Below are 16,988 nucleotides of genomic sequence, written 5' to 3'. Positions count from 1 at the left end.
TAACCTACATTCTAAAACTGTGCCCCTTTCCATAGCTTTCTTCCCTAAAGTCCTCCTTTAAATGAATCTTCCTTACAGTTCAGTTCCAGGTACCATTATCAGTGTTTATCTTAATGTGCTGGTCTTCCCTTGTATCTCACTGATTCAGAAATCAGGGACAGTCAGTTGCAACCAACTGCAAAGTCCTCTCTCCCACCCCTTCATCTTTCCTCTGATAACGTAACCACTGTGATACCAGTGAAGGCTTACCACTCCAGCACACAATAAAATATCCTATCCCTACACTGTAATTCTAAAATCAGTATTGCATAAATGGAACATTCATTGGCTTTAAATTGGGATGAATCGTGGACTTCAGCAGTGCTCCAGTCCTTTGTGTATTAGGTTAAGTAACTCATGGAAATGAGTGATGTAGCCACAGAGGAACCATTTTAAAAACCGCAGTTCTTACACAGGAAAGCCACCAGCGATCACTCATTCATCCACACTGTAGCCTGAGGGGTGATACCCAAAGATCTCACTGAGACGGCTGTTTACAGTATGGACCGTTGTGGTGTGATGGAAGCCTAGTGTATAAAACAAACCAGGGAGAAGGGAAATTGTTTATCGGGCCTAGATGTGAAAAGAATAGGTAGGCAGGCATGAAAACCTGAAGTATAGATTTTTTTTTTTAAACAGTCATGAGTAGGAAAATGCAATACTTTGGAAAAGAATTTTTTTTCTAGCTGCACTTCTGAATAACAACCAGCAAAATGGTATTTTTAACTAAACTAAAAAACTGCTCCATCTCTAATGTGAGATGTCATTCTTCAAAAATTGTTTTATCTGATGATGGGTGTTATGCACTATTTTGCAATTTTCTCTTAAATGAAAATTTACTATCCAAAAAATAAATGGCACTTTTAGCTTTTCAAGTTCTTCCTCTCAGCTTCACATGTTTGTTGTTCTCCACTCACAGCAGGTAGAAGCTCCCACAGTCAAATTTTAGATGCTTGCCAAAGTGCTCCATAACAAATATTAACCTTTTCATCTTGTAACACATTGCTCTGTAGACATATTAAACATTTTAATAAAGGTATATCCTACTTGCCTTGTCTCACTGCACGTTTAGTGCATAGCTAATAGATGAAAAACATTTAGTGTTAATGCTCAGTGCAGATATTATGCATTAAAGGTGCATAGCACTAATAACGTTTTGCAGGTGATTCTAATACTATGATTTAAGGTGATGCCGTGATTCTGCCACACAATTATTGGGGAAGAGGGCTAGGGTGGTGGAAAGACCAGGTAAGAGTTCTTACATTGTTTAAACTTGTGCCATAGAAGCTACCTGTGGTGTAACTCCTTATGCATTAGTGTTATCTGACTTTTAATTTTCTTGGTTGACCTTTTAAAATGGGTGAACAATTCAATCTTGAATTCTTTGCCTATAAATGAATGTATTAACCTGTCTTTAACTTCACCTGTTCTATTCCTTTCCCTTTCCCTGTCTCTCCCCATTTGCATTGTGTTTCTGAAAGACTGGCTTTGGCTTGGTTCTCTGAATGTTTTGCAGTTTGATTTGAGTATCTGGCTTTGGGCATCTCTGCTGAAGTTGGACTTCATCTGCACTTACTATTGTGGTTCTCGGAAAGCGGAAGTGGGTGTACAGTCTGATAACATCGCTGTAATACTGTGTTTTTCTCTTTTCTTCCTTTGAAAGACTGGAAGGAAGGCAGTCAAGGCAGTCCTTTGGGTTTCGGCAGATGGACTCAGAGTTGTAGATGAGAAAACTAAGGTGAGACTTGATTTTACATTGTATCAAAATGCCTCTAATCTTTGGTAGCCTGTTCTTTTTTGGACAAGTACAGGTCTCTAAAAGAGAGGCCTACATGCACATGACCAGTTTAATTATTCATTACTTAGTGAAAATAAACTGAAATTTTCAGTGAACCATTTGAAATGCTTATTTTTATTGTCTTATTCTGCAGTGTGTCCTGTGCTCATCTGACTAAACATTGCAATTAATGTGAGCCTGGAATCCTGTTTTTGTTTTATCTGCCAGGAAAGCACATTTGCCTAATCATTTCTGTCCACATAGTACATGCAGAGTTCTCCTGACCCTGATGCCCTTTATGTACTAATAGAGATACATGAGAGATTAATGCGTAAAGAAATTTATATTGATCAGTCCAGATTACAGTGCATCTGAAGTTCCAGATCATTATATCTTATGAGCAAGCTTCCAAAAATGCAGCAAGGGAGTTAAATAAAACATACAGTAAGGAGACTCATCTGTCTGAGATTTAGGTAGGTAATGTTGAAAATGACTTGGTTTTTTTTAAGTAAGCACCTCTTTACACTCTTGGTTTTTTTGCGGGGGGGGGTTTCCTTTAGGATCTTATAGTTGATCAGACAATAGAGAAGGTTTCTTTCTGTGCTCCGGACCGAAATTTTGACAGGGCATTCTCTTATATCTGCCGAGATGGCACTACCCGGCGCTGGATATGTCACTGCTTCATGGCTGTAAAGGACACAGTAAGTTGAGTGTGATAGTGTATGCATTTAGCTTCTGCTGTGGCTAGAAGCAGGAAGAGCTGCACCCTGCAGATATTGGAAATCTATATGTAATAAAATTTAAATTTACCTAGAGAATATGCTCCAAAGGTTTTTTACCCTAAACCAAAGTACTGTATAACTATTTGAATGGCTGCAACTCTAATTCTTTGTTTGAATTGTTTGCTCCCTGATTTGTGGTAGCCTAGTCATCTTATGGAGAGAGATGGTACCCAGCACGGTGTATAAATGGAAGGCAGTCAGAACAGAACTACACATTTAAAAATAAAGACAGAAGATACTTGTATCTGAAAATGTGTACAGCTGAAAACTGAAATAGAAATGACAGTCTCTGAGGTAAAAAATCTATAGAGGGTAATTAAATATAGACCTGGTGAGTGTTTTGAGCAGGGCCACCTGGGGGGAGGGGGCAAGTGGGGCAATTTGCCCCGGGCCCCGCAGGAGCCCCGCAAGCCCTGGCCCGGCGGCGGTCCAGGTCTTTGGCAGCATTTGGCGGTGGGGGGCCGTTCAGTGCTGCCCAAGACATGGAGCGACTGAAGGGCCCACTCTCCCGGAATGCCACCAAAGACCTGGACCACCACCAGGTGAGTACAAGTGCTGCAGCTTTGTCCCAGGCCCCCTGAATCCTCTGGGCAGCCCTGATTTTGAGGCCTCTTGTGTGCAAACACACATAAAAGACAAAGACATTCTAATCCTCAGAATTAAAATTAAACTGCATAAATTGTATCACCTTTTAGCTTTTAAATATTAAAAGGAGACTGGGAAGCTGGTTACTTCTGTCAGTACTTATAGGACAGTACGTTCTTTTTGAATTCCAGACATCAGCAGTAATATTGGAGTTATCTTTTTAGAAGGCTTGAAGGCTTTTTATACAATAATAAAATCACTTTGTGTGCCTACACCCAGGCCAGCCAAGGTCAAACTAGACTGAGTCATGAAGATTCTTCGCATTTAACTGCTGTTGTGATGAACCTCCCTTCCTGGCCTCTCATTTTCTAAATGGGGGGATAAGATGTGGGGAAGCTCCCTTTTGTATCACAGTAGCCTTGTTCTTTGTTTATTAAAGCTGGGGTCATTATGGAACCATTGTAAATCTTAATCTTGAGAATATTACGGACAGCCATTTTTCAGAAAGTCTGCCTCTAAGTAGTAGTTTAGGCCTGCAATCAGGGTCATTACAGGAACAAGTACTCAAGATTTGTGAGTCAGAGCCCTCTGAAAAATTTCTACCTCTGTAACAGTGGCAACCTTGAGTGCTTGCTACTCCAAAAAATGGCTTTACAGAGTTCCTCTGAGCACAGTTGAACCCAAAGGCAAATTGTTCCACTAGTATCTTAGTAGCAGTTGAACTAAACAGCATATCTGGAAATTTCTTACACTGGGCTTTTCCAGCAATGTTCCTGTAGTAACAGAAGTGAGTCTTTGTACATAAAGGGTTAATTTAAACCCATGCAGTATGACTAGGCCTAGCAGTTATCTGAGGCTCCTTAATAAGGTGCCTTCCCCAAGAAGAATCTAATCACTGAGTAATACATGAAACACATGTCTGTGCCAGTTCCTATATGATGCAATGTCTTCTTGTACAGGGGGAACGGTTGAGTCATGCTGTGGGCTGTGCGTTTGCAGCATGCCTGGAGCGAAAGCAGAAACGAGAGAAGGAGTGTGGAGTGACTGCCACCTTTGATGCCAGCAGAACCACATTCACAAGAGAGGGATCATTCAGAGTCACTACAGCTACTGAACAAGCAGAAAGAGAGGAAATAATGAGACAGATACAGGATGCTAAAGGTAAAGGACTGCAAGTTGTGTGATTTTTGCTTACCATGGACAATCTGTACAAGTCTGACTCACAGTCTATGCAGAGAATAAAGGATTTACTTCCTCACAAAATCCTACAGTTCTGGGCAAAACAAAGCCAATCACATGGTGTAGCACACTTGTCATTCACTGAACATTTAATGTCAGCGTAAAGATATGAAATATGATCCCAACTACCTTCACTTCCCTAAATGCCCCTAGAAAATCAGAAGGCACTGATCCATGTGTGAATGCAACTAGAAAAAGCTGCTACTTTGTGTTTGTTTTTTAGAAGGTAGGTTAAAAGGTGTCTTGTAGAGGGAAGATGGTAGGTCCCAGGATAAAGGGATTTACAATAAAAATGGTCCAGGAACTTTTAAAAAGCTTTTAAAAAAAAATCAGTAAGGATAAAATCAAAAATGGCTGGATTTTATAAGAGTTTTAAACTCTGGCTTTACACCAAAAATATATATATCTTTCTGATGTTGATGACACTGTCCAGTTTACTGGAAAACTGATGGCTTTATACCCAAAGAGAAAATATTGGAGATGTAAAGGTATCCTTTGAGTCAGTTGTATTTGTTGCTTTTTCTTCATTAGTCTGATGAATAAGTGATAATGGGGTTATACAGGGTTGCACAGTCAGAATGAGGGATCTGAAGTAAGGGTGTTAAAGGTTCTCGAATGTTTTAGGGTTTCTGTAAAGGTGGCTCCATCTTCAGACCCCAATTTTTTTGTCAAATAAATAAACTATTAAATGAGTTGGGGCCTTATGTATTTTGTAGTAGCCTAGTAATATTACAAAATAGTATTCTCCATCGGCTATTTGACAATTCAGTAGATTATCTCTAATAAAAAGTCCCATAACAAGTTTCATACTTCAACTCTGATCTTGCTAAACCTTAATCTTGATATATCTTGTAGTCTTCATCAGCCATTCATTATTCCCAATACATTAATTTTAAAACTTACTAAATGAAGCTTTAACTCAGAAGTCAATGTCACTCCAGGGAATGAATCATAGAAAATACCGTCTCTAAGGTGTGAAATCTTTCTCAATGAAGACTTAAAGTTTTTTCAGTTGAGTGAGCAGCATCCTGAGTAGTTGTGGCTAATAGGAATTGATGGGGGCAGGACAGCCCAGTAAGTTTTCTTTTAATACCTATTTATTTTCTTTCCAAAAGCCTGCTTCCCTTTTTAATAAAACTGTTGGATATACTCAACCTTTAAGCGTTTATTCTAATAGTTTTATAGCTATCTATCCTACTGAGCCTTATATTGATTCTCCAGAGTGGTGTTTGCCTTTCAGATCTCTATTTGTTCTGTTGATGTCTCTTGAAAAAAAATTGACTTTAAGGGTACGTCTACACTACAGGATAAATTCGAATTAGCTTAAACCGATTTTATAAAACAGATATTATAAAATCGATTGTGCGCATCCACACTAGGCACATTAATTCGGTGGTGTGCGTCCGTGGTCCGAAGCTAGCGTCGATTTCTGGAGCGATGCACTGTGGGTAACTACTGTAAAAGAATGAGGCCAATAATGTCGATTTGCGTCCACACTAACCCTAAATCGATATAGTAATATCGATTTTAGCGTTACTCCTCTCGTTTTGTAGGAGTACAGAAATCGATTTAAAGAGCCCTTTAAATCGATATAAAGAGCAGTGTAGTGTGGACGGGTGCAGCGTTAAATCGATTTAACACTGTTAAAATCGGTTTAACAGCGTAGTGTGGACCAGGCCTTAGAGATGCTTGGAAAGCAGCAGCATTCTACAGTTGGGAGGGTTCTGTGCACATTGGTTTCTCTACTTAAATAGTGATTAATTCTCCTAAACATGAATGACTTATTCCACAGCTAGAGAGGTGCATTTTTATACCATATCCCATCCATTATGAGTTGTAGCACATCTAGTATTCTAGTAAGAGGTGCCTCCTAGGCAGGAATTGTTATTGTAGTGATAGAGTATTATCAATCTGATATGTGGACATTAGTTTGTAAGTGCATTCACTCGTGACCTAATCTGGGCTTAAACCTCTACATGTCCAAAACTAAACTTGGTCCACTGCATCACCAGGAAGTAGGTTTCAAGTGACATAGCAAAGATGCTTAATTTTTAGTTCTTTCTTTGAGCAGCTTTTGGTGTAAATATAACTAGTGACTGGCAGCTGCTCTGTCTGGAAAGGTAAATACAACTGAAGAATCTGCCTCTTCATTGTGTTCTGAGATAAACCAGAGCTTACTTTCTGGGACATGTAAACTTTTTAGTGATTTAATTGTGTAGAAGTAACACTAACAATTCTGTCCCTATGCTGTTCACCTCACAATTTTGCACGAATTTACAAAATAAGTATGGGACTGTATTTTTAATCTCACAAGGTTTTGTGTTTGGTTGGGGTTTTTTTGAGCCACAAGTAAAACTGAATTGCTATTGGTTTAGGAACACTTGACATACCACCACCTAAAAAGGAATATACATTTTACACAGCACCTGCATAGTCTTAGTTAATGTTAGATACAAGTGTTTGCAAACAGTTGCCAATGGTGAAACAAAGCTGTAGAGAGCTGCTTTTTCTGTTGTAATATTAACACTTTGATCAACAAAGACAGTTTTAACTATAATTACAGCAAGTTTATCCTCTGAAAACACCAATACTTCTGACCCAGGAAAAGTGTTTAACAGTGCTTCGCTTTCCTAAACTTATGTCCTGTTTCTTTTCACAGCTGAAACAGAAGTGAAAACAACAGCAGCTCCCAGTGCTACACCCAGTAATACTACCCCATCTCCTGGCTCCCCAGCCTCTCCCACTGCTGACCTCACTGCCTCTCTAGATAAAGAGATGAACCATCCCCATGCTATCCCACGAAGGCATGCCCCTATAGAGCAACTTGCTAGGCAAGGCTCTTTCCGAGGTTTCCCTGCCCTTAGCCAAAAGATGTCCCCCTTTAAACGCCAGCTGTCGTTGCGAATAAATGAGCTGCCTTCAACAGTGCAAAGGAAGACCGACTTCCCCATGAAGAACTCAGGTAAAAGCAAGAGTGTGTTCTACCACAGTGGTTCTCAACCAGGGGTCCAGGGGCCACAAGCAGGTTTCAGGTGGTCCGCCAAGCAAGGCCAGCATTAGTCTCGCTGAGGCTCAGGGCAGAAAGCTGCATGGGGCTGAAGCTGAAGCCTTAGCGTTGTCGCTTCGCAGGGGGGCCCTGCAGCATGGGGCCCCAGGCAGTTGCCCTGCTTGCTACCCCTTAACATCAGCCCTGGCTTTTATATGCACAAAAACAGTGGTTGTGACACAGGTGGCCTGTGGAGTTTTTATAGCATGTTGGTGGGGGGGGAGCCTCAGAAAGAAAAAAGTTGAGAACCCCTATATCGTAACATTGTCCTTTGCAAGTGCAGAAGGCAAAAGCTTCCTTTCCCTGCGTGCCTCTTACCTCCTGGTTTTAACCAGGCAGTTAACTTGCTGAGTGCTATTGAATGTACCAGCTCCTTCTTTCCACTTCACTTCAGATGGCCTGCTGCTAACAAAAGTGTCACACCTCAGAAGAACTATGTTGACAGGAAAGAGATTAGGGTTTCATATGTAAATCATCAGCACAAGGTAAACTGACTTGTTCTTGGTGTTTGAGACTTCCAAGAAAAGCTCAGGAAGAGCTGTTGGTGAATTAGTAAATGGCACTCTTCCCTCTGTCATTAAACCAAAGCTGAGTGTGGTGGTAGGGGGCTCTGTACTCATAATGGCTTTTCAGATGTAAAACACTAAAGTCTTGACCACTTGTGATCATTAAAGATCCCGTGACCTTTTTCACAAGTGTTATCCTAGAGGTCCCTGTCAAATTCTGCCTCCCTAAATTCTTCAGAACAGTTACATGAGCTGCTTTTGCCTCCCCCAACTAAAACAACTTTGTTTAGTATTAAGTGGTGCAAAGTAGCTGTATTTCAGTAGTGTGTGGTGCCGTGTCTAGAAAACTTCGAAGCTTTCACACTAAATCATCCCAATACAAATGTAAGTAGTGACGATTATGCAACATATTAATAGAATATATATATACACACACAAGAATCCCAGTAAGTAGGATATCTTGCTGCATGGCTTATATTCTTATAGCCCCATTTTAAAAATCTGAAACCTTAAAGTTATGAAAAATAATACTGAATAACGGCAAAAATAACAGGCAGTATTTACATGTCTTCATTCATTCTTAATCTTTTCATCTTTAAGCTCTGATGTTAAAGCAGAAGTTGCCAACTAGTTTCACATCTGTTTAACATCTGGTAATGAACAGCTTAGTACTAGCTAAATACATTCATGTTAAGAATTTATTCTATTGCTGTCCCATTTTTGCATTTGTCCTTTCCATTCAGTATCCAGTTAAATGGGTTCTGTGGGAGGTGTCCTGATAACGTACTATCTTGAGTAAGCATGTCCCATTTCAGTGGTGTACACTCCATTCACTTTTGCCCAGTCTTCATGAATTTTTCATGTCACTTGTAATCTCTGCGCTCCTGTTGTTTTGCTTCCATGTACTGCTGAATGGTGTGGGGCTGATATCCAGAGGCATTTTTGGAGAGCAATACAAGTTGGAATATCTGGAAAATCTGACATTTCAGCACCATTTGCCAAAAGTACCTCTCACTGTTTCCACACACGTACTGACACAGGGGGAATGAGATCAAGTCTAGTTACGGGATAGACATATAAAAGCTTAACTGTCATGGTTTTATTAAAGAAATATGCACAAATTTAAGCTGACGGAGTAGTAAGGATGTGGCACAATCGAAGTGAGTTCCCATTGTACATCAAATGGGCCCATAACAAATGATGATATTGAATTATACTACATGAGCTGCAATGCCTCGGCAGTTTGAGAAAGTGTCAACCTCACTTTGTGTTTCCTGGCTTTTAACTGTCACAGCTGTAACCCCATATAAGTAAGGAATTGTCAGTGGTGTTCCTTACAACTTCACTTTCAGAAAAGCCCGTCCCACAAAATACCTTTTTAGAGGGCAAAGTATTTGATCATTTCCTGAATGACAACTACACCTACTGCTACATCTTATTAGCCCCTGTGAGCTGCTGTCCTGCAGTTTGAAGCATATCATTTAAATTGTAACATCCATTTTACATCTTGAATCAGATGCCTTGTGAGCCATTGATATGTTGCATAAGACAATATAATGTACAACTGTCTTATGTCTGTAACAAGGCTGTGTAAGAACTTGTTTTCAGAACTTCCTGGAAACAAAACCTGATACAATTACATGTTAAAAACGGATGGCCTGTCCTATCAACCAGGAGAGAGGCTGTGAGAAACTCACTTCAAAACTGGAAACCAAATACTTAGGGTGACCAGATGGCCCGATTTTATAGGGACAGTCCTGATTTTTGGGTCTTTTTCTTACATAGGCTCCTATTACCCTCCATCCTGTCCCGATTTTTCACATTTGCTGTCTGGTCACCCTACAAATACTCCACTTTCTCTCAAGGATAAAACTCCCCAAATATGCTGGATATGGCTTTGTATTTCTACTGCCCAGTCTTCACCATGGATTGAGAGGGTGGTAAACCCAATCTACATATAAGGCTATCTAAGTCAACAGAAGGAATATCTTGAGATAAGGAACTTGGGCACATGTTTAACTGCTTTAATATTTAGTTCATCTTTCCTGTATCCCTTAACTTTCCATGAGTAATGATCTGTGTTTAATTTTCAGTCCCTGAGATGGAAGGGGAAGTGGACAGCATTAGCTCCCTGTGCTCCCAGATTACTAATGCTTTCAGCACACCGTCAGAGGATCCCTTCTCCTCTGCTCCTATGACAAAACCAGTCACAGTAGTTGCACCACAGTCTCCTGCCTTTCAAGGTTTGTAACTTTTAAGCTTGCATGGACATGCTGGATGATGCTTGTATATATGTAATGTTGCTTTCCAGTAGCATGCCATCACTGTAATGTCTTAGATTTCTTCTTGCACAACCATTATATCATCTGCTCTTCGAAGACACATTTTGCTTTATTCATCTCATGTGCATATAGCTGTTTCCTCTGTTTTGTTTTTAATCTCCAAAAAAAATTCATACACCATCACCAAATTGTATTATGTCCAGGGGTTGGAGGGAGAGAGAGACAATGGCTACCTTACTATTCTGGCTACTGAATTGCAGAGTGGTTTTAAATGTGGTGCCAGTGTATGCAAGTCTGATGCAGAGGGCCCCTCAAACTGGAAATCACAAATGAAGCATGCATAAGACACCAAATCATCAATTTGTTCTAAAACATGGAGAAATTTTAACATGAAGTGTGATGAATAGGAGTTAAATAATTGTGTTACTGATTTTTATTATATATGAAATCATGTGAATGGAATCAAGTATTATTATGGGAGAACTTCATTTTTTTTAAAGCACAGAGAAAACAAAATCAGTTGCATTTGAGTATTCTGTTGACTTTCATTCTGATTCTCTCTGCATACTTGCTTTTATTTCAGCCAGTTTGAAACAGCTTTATTAATAAAACTAGTTTCTTATTTACTGATAGGATTTTAGAAAATCCACAGTCCAACTTTGTAGCTAACAGTTGATTTGGTACAATTAAAATAACTGGCTTTATAAAGTTTGAATGGGCTGGAAATTAGTCACTATTCCACGCTGAGCTAATTTACACAAGCTTTTGTCATGTGTATTTGTAAAAGTGGTGTATGTTTGGCAGGAATGACAAGGCCCTTTCCTCCAATCACCTGCACGCCTTGCATGAATTAACTGCAATGATGTTGTCTGCTCCCATTTTAGTTAATGGCACTGCCTCTGCCTTCTGTGTGCTTGCTGTTAAACCATCCCAAGCTGCTGTAGCACCCGCAGCTATGCCAGTTCGTGAAACCAATCCTTGGGCTCATGCTCCTGCTGCTAATACTGGAGCTGCAGCCACATTCTCTGGTAAGATTGGGTATAGGTCCTCTGAGTTCTTTTGAGAACTTAGGGTCAGAAGTATGATTGAACCCTTGGGACGCCTACAGATTTGTCTCATTGAAGGAGTGGAAGGGACAGTGACAATAGCTGGAAATAGAAGGTTTTTTCCCAGGTGGTAGAGGGAAGCAATGAACTGGATGGCTATGGGATTATAGGTTGTACTGTGAGTTTTGTCTTAGCACCTGATGATTTTCTTAAGTTGCCAGAAAGGCAAGTCATGGAAATCTAGAGCAAAGAAAACTCTGCATTTGTTTCTGTACCTAAAATACCCTTTTTATTGGCATTAATAAGGGGAGTTTTTATCTGGTGCTGTACAGTGTTTAGTGCTCATGATCTGACCCTTTTGGAAACTAAAGCTGCTCCTGAGCAGTTGATCTGGCCCTTGAGTTAGCCATGGCCTTGTGTACATGGGAAAGGTTTTTTGGTATAAGCTGTGGTGTGAATTTAAACTAATATAGATATACCAGTATAACTACCCCACATGTGGGCACTCCTGTTCCAGTGACTTTTTGATACAGCTTACATTGCTTGGGAATGGGTTTAAGCTAAATGAAAAAGCCATCTTTATATCAGAGTAAATGTCTACATGGGATTGGAGGGTTGTTTTACCTGTAGAACTTTCCTAGCAGACAGGCCCTAAACTCCTGCTCTGATAGCTTCCCAGGCAGCCAAGGGTTTAATTTTGCCACTCAAATGTTTTCAACTGTTTAGCATCCCATCCAGCAATAACCACTGATCCTTGAATCCAGGCCCTACACAGCAGCGGAGCTCACATGTAATGACAGCAGTAGACTCTTGATCTGTGGATACCGTGTCTCCACTTATTTTGGCCAAAGTCAGAGAGCTCTGTCTCTGCCTGATTTTAGGGATTAGACAGTTAATAGTTCATTGTTCACAGAGATTCTCTTTTATTTCAGCAAAACACTAAGCAGCATTTGAACTATAGTACTGCCTCCTTGCCTTTCTGGTTCCCCTTTCCTTCATGGTTGGAAAGTTGGCATGGGGAGAGGAAGAAGGGGTTGAGGGGAGCTTGAGAAGGGAAGAAAGAAAGAACATAGGAGGAGGGAGAAATGACATGGAATCTAAACTGTGTTGAGAAATGAGTTAAAAGTTGAACTGCCAGGGAAAATAAACTGAAATCTTGAGAACTGAACATTTCAGAAAAATTAGACAGAGGTTAACAGACTGAATTATGTGAGAAAAAAGTAAAGGAAGAGTGGAGATGAAGGAAGAACAAACAAGGGTGTCATAGTAAGTACAGTTTAACTATTTTATTGAATGTTGCAAATTGTTAAATACACATCCCAAAGGTTTGAGTGTATATTTGCAATACAAAGTGTGTGTATCTTGTCTACTATTTTAAAAATACATGTGCAATCCCACATTTAGGTAATGGAAAATGAGTACCTTAGGAGGCCTCTAAAGTGTTCCTAGTCCCATCAGATCCAGCCTCCTGTAAAAATCCTGAAATCCATCAGGGCAAGAATATTCCCCTCCCCTAAATAATGCAATTTGTTACAAGTTCAGTCTTAGTCACTGGGGGACAGAGCATTTTGTTGCTAGGTCCCAGATTCCAATCTGGCCTCAGTTTATAATGCTAAGGTTTTATTGACATCTAAAAACCTTGGCCCTGTGTGCAATTGGTGGTTGGTCTGAGTGGCCAGGATTTCTAGTAGGCAGGTTATCCGCACCCTTGTGGATTGTAAATAGAAAGACCAAGGCTTGAATTGGCTATGCGACAGACTTACCATCTTTTTCTAACTGGAATGGTTCCTCCCAGCCCAGGGCTCATAAGCAGTCAAGAGAACTCATATAGTTGCCCATTATCTACATGTTCTGTTGATGAATAGGACTTTAGTCCCCAAGGCTTCCAATCTAGCACTATTCACAATCACTTAAGTAGTTTTGGAAAATGAGGGACAAGATAAAGAATAGGAAAGAAATTTTGTGATCCTGCTAATTTAAGTAAAAAAAAAAAAAAAAAAAAATACTGTTGCTACCACCGTAGCAGCTACAGCTTGAATTCTAAGGCCTTGTCTACACTACAAAGTTTTGTCAGCAAAAGGCAGCTTTTGCTGACAAAACAGGGGAGGCGTACACACTGCAGAGCTATTTTTGGCAGCAAAACGCTGCTGTTTTGCTGACAAAACAAAACCACCTTGACAAGAGGCACAGGGCTTTTTGTGGCAAAGTTAGTGACAAAGCATCAGTGTAGACGCTGTTGTTTTTTTTTGTCGACATAACTGGCTTGCATCAGTATCCTACAATACCTGCCATGACCACGTTGCTCACTGTTTTGAACTCTGTTGCCCTGCAGGCATGTGCCCTCCTCCCCACCCCTTATTTCAAAGGGGAAGTATCTGACAACTGAGCATGTTGCTCCGTTTAGGGAACAAAGAGCAAATCATTGGGATGCTCCTGTTCTGTCCTACACTAGGAGCACAGGTGCAGGCAGACTGCTGCTGGGGGTGGGGAGGGAGGGAGGGACCACTGTGCTGCTTTGACATTCCTCAGCACAGAGAGCTCACAGAGCTAGATGCCACTCCTGGCAGCCGAGGAGGCTGTAGGAGAACTCAGTGGGAATCATAGAACCATAGGTAGAATGGACTACTTCAGAAGAGAGTGCTGTGCTGAGCGGAGTCAGGGGCAAATGCGGGGGGGGTGTCCCCTTTCCCCTGCCTCAGGATAGGTCTGTCAGCCATTCTCCTCTCCCCTCCTCCCCCTTCCCCACGCACACACTTCAGTTGAAAAGTGGCTGGCAATCTAGAAGGATGCCTCTGGAATGATGAGATGGAGAAACCTGCATCATGTGATGCTGTACCTGCCCTGTGAGGCATTGCAAATCCTTCCCAACACACCCTGTGGCCAGTTGCACAGTGAGATAGCTGCCCACAGTGCACTTCTCTCTGTGTCAATGCAAGAGCTGCTAGTGTGGATGCACTCAGCCAAACCAAGGAATTAGTGTGGACATGCAACAGAGCTTTTAATTAAAGCAGCATAACCTTTGCTGACAAAACTTTGTAGTGTAGACAAGGTCTGAGAGTCCACCAGGCCTGACTCCTCTTCAGAGCCGAATAGCTTTTGAACATGGCAAAGTCTTAAATTGCCATTTCCTATACCAAAGTAGGAGCAAGTAGTAAGGGAAGGTAGTGCTACATTTTCCTGCTTGCCTCTCACCTTCCTTCTCTCCCCTGTGTTAGATAACCAACATCAGAGCTCTACTGTAAAAGGCTGCTTTGGTGCTGCCAGTGTCCCCTCCTGAATGGAGGAGATGGGAGTGCTAGTGGCAAATTTATTAGATAAAATCTCTTCTGGAAGAAGAGAATTCTTCTCCTCCCCACTCCCACCACCCCCAAGCCTTTGTTTGCCCAGGGCCTACTTTCCAGTTCCTGAAGAGGTCAGTTTCCACTTGAGTTGAACATAGTAGAGCCAACTGGCCACGCATGTTGGTACGAAAATGTGCTTGCAAAGATTGCAGCATCCGCACAAGCTGTGGGGGTTGAGAGCCTGGGGCTGCTTTTGAGTACACATCTTTGGAACCCTTTGACTAGCTCTGATAAGGAGATGAATGTAGCTGGCAAACTGATGTTTTAATGGCTTCACCATGTTTTCCTTTCCAGGTACTGAATGGAGCACCTCCTCAGGTGCGGCTTCACCAAGTCTCTTCCAGATGACTCACAGACGCACTCCCTCAGAGGCAGACCGCTGGTTGGAAGAGGTATCAAAGACTGTCAGAGCCCAGCAGCCACCACCAGCGGCCCCACAGCCGCTAGCACAGCCTCCCCTTGCAGCTTCCAAGCCAGCAACACCTTTTCCAGTGAACACCTTTGTTGCACCTCAGCCAGTGCCAGTTGGTGTGGTACCGCCAATGCAGCCAGCATTTATGCCTGCTCAGCCGTATACTGTAGCAAATGGAATGACCTTTTCTGCTCCCAGTGTGCCTGTGGTTGGAATCACTCCTTCTCAGATGGTAGCCAATGTTTTTGGAACGGCAAGTCACACTCCAGCATCCCATCCCCATCAGTCACCTAGTCTTGTCAAACAGCCGACATTCCCCCAGTATGAAACCAGTAATGCTACTGCCAGCCCCTTCTTCAAATCTCCTGCTCAGCACAATGGCTCCGCAGCTTTCAATGGAGTTGACAGTGGCAAATGGGCCACTGAGGACAAGCAGTTACAGCCTCCTGCATCTGCCCACCAGGTAGATCCATTTGAAGCACAGTGGGCAGCACTAGAAAGCAAGTCGAAGCAGCGCACTAACCCATCTCCAACTAACCCCTTCTCAAGTGATTTACAGAAGACGTTTGAGATTGAACTTTAAACAGTCCTGTGGCTTGGGTGTGTTGTGTGCTAGGATGGAGGGAACAGAGGACTATTTCTAATCAGTACATTTTGATAAACCCAAAAGATCCCTACAAATGAAGAGGAAGCAGTCATGGGGAGGAGAAACCGTTGAGGAACCCGTTATGCAGTTATTAAAAAGGAATCATGGAAACACCCCTTTCTGCACTCCCTCGCCCCTTGGAAAGCTAAATGGCAGAGGAAATGTAACAGATCAGAGGTGGGGTTTGGGCCCTGAAGCCCATTTGCTCGAACATCAAGAGATCTTGTATGATGAAAATCAAATGAACCAACTTTGTCTTTAGGATTTTTCTACTTTTCTGTAAATTGTGAACGTTCCCCTCGAGGAAAGAGGAAGCAAAGTTTTCTAAGATGGGGAAAGGAGTTGTCGGATGTACTAGGAGAGGGTGGAGTTGTCAACTTCCCAGCAAAAGCTGTTTGTGGAAAAAGTTGAACTTACTCAAAATGGAACAGAGCAAATATTATATATATAAAGAATAAAATAAAGCCAAAATCTTTATTTTTATGCATTTAGAATATTTTAAATAGTTCTGGCTATTAAAAGCTGTATGAGTTGTAAGTAATCTTGCCAAAGGTGAAAAGGGGTGGGATGTAAGAAATTGTACATAAGATTGATTTATCACTGATTCTTATTGTAAGTAATATGGGGGGAGGGAGGAGATGGGTCCCTAGCTTGTTCTTGTATCAGTTCATTTGTAAGTGGCATATTGCAACAACAATCATGAGTCATGACCAATAAAGTCACTATATAGTAGTTTTAAATAAAAAATAATAATTAAAGAACAGTATTGCCATGGTTTGAAAACCATGGGGAAATTCTATTGTCTTTTTTTAATGGAATCAAACTAAATATTATATAATATGTATATTTTCTTTCATGTATTGCTGCAGTTTCCTTGTCTTAATTCTATCAATTTTAACACTACTGTGATTTACTGTAACCATATCTACAATCTGGGGCTACCCAGGAACCCATTTTGTGTTTTTTTTTTTCAACTTTTGTTTGTTTGTGAAACCTTGTGATTAGGGCTGCAGCTGTTCCAAGTTCTGCCTCTGGTGACTTGTGAAATCCATCTCGTTTTAACTTTACTTTTAAACTTTGGCCTTACAAGCAAAAGTAAGTTATATATTTGTACTGATGATGATTTATAATCTGCTTTAACAGAAATAAATGTTGGTGGTAGAAAGGTTGCATTTTGCAAAGTTTTCCTTGTTTTCATACCCTTTCTCCCTCTGCACACTTTCTTTGTAGCCTATGCACTCAGTTCATACCCTTACTTGCCTGATAGGCTTGGAAGCCAAACAAAAT

General features: G+C 41.1%; 1 protein-coding gene across 8 annotated transcripts in view; it reads left to right on the top strand.

The window, feature by feature from the left end:
- Nucleotides 1-16,870, top strand: part of NUMB (NUMB endocytic adaptor protein) — a 130,362-nt gene extending 113,492 nt beyond the window's left edge. For 6 of the 8 annotated variants that reach the window (XM_050957132.1, XM_050957136.1, XM_050957131.1 and 3 more), the window contains 7 exons: nt 1,703-1,777; nt 2,377-2,517; nt 4,143-4,344; nt 7,082-7,384; nt 10,068-10,217; nt 11,141-11,284; nt 14,938-16,870. In XM_050957132.1, coding sequence (XP_050813089.1) covers nt 1,703-1,777; nt 2,377-2,517; nt 4,143-4,344; nt 7,082-7,384; nt 10,068-10,217; nt 11,141-11,284; nt 14,938-15,638 — 1,716 coding nt within the window. In that variant the 3' untranslated portion in view covers nt 15,639-16,870. The remainder of the gene's footprint in view (nt 1-1,702; nt 1,778-2,376; nt 2,518-4,142; nt 4,345-7,081; nt 7,385-10,067; nt 10,218-11,140; nt 11,285-14,937) is intronic. The other 2 variants (XM_050957139.1, XM_050957138.1) reach the window with 1 other exon arrangement.
- The last annotated feature ends 118 nt before the right edge of the window (nt 16,871-16,988 follow it).

This window comes from Gopherus flavomarginatus, chromosome 5, assembly GCF_025201925.1.
Source record: "Gopherus flavomarginatus isolate rGopFla2 chromosome 5, rGopFla2.mat.asm, whole genome shotgun sequence".
Taxonomy (NCBI): domain Eukaryota; kingdom Metazoa; phylum Chordata; order Testudines; family Testudinidae; genus Gopherus; species Gopherus flavomarginatus.
The sequence above is the reverse complement of the archived record's forward strand: the minus strand, read 5'-3'. Positions and strand labels throughout refer to the sequence as shown.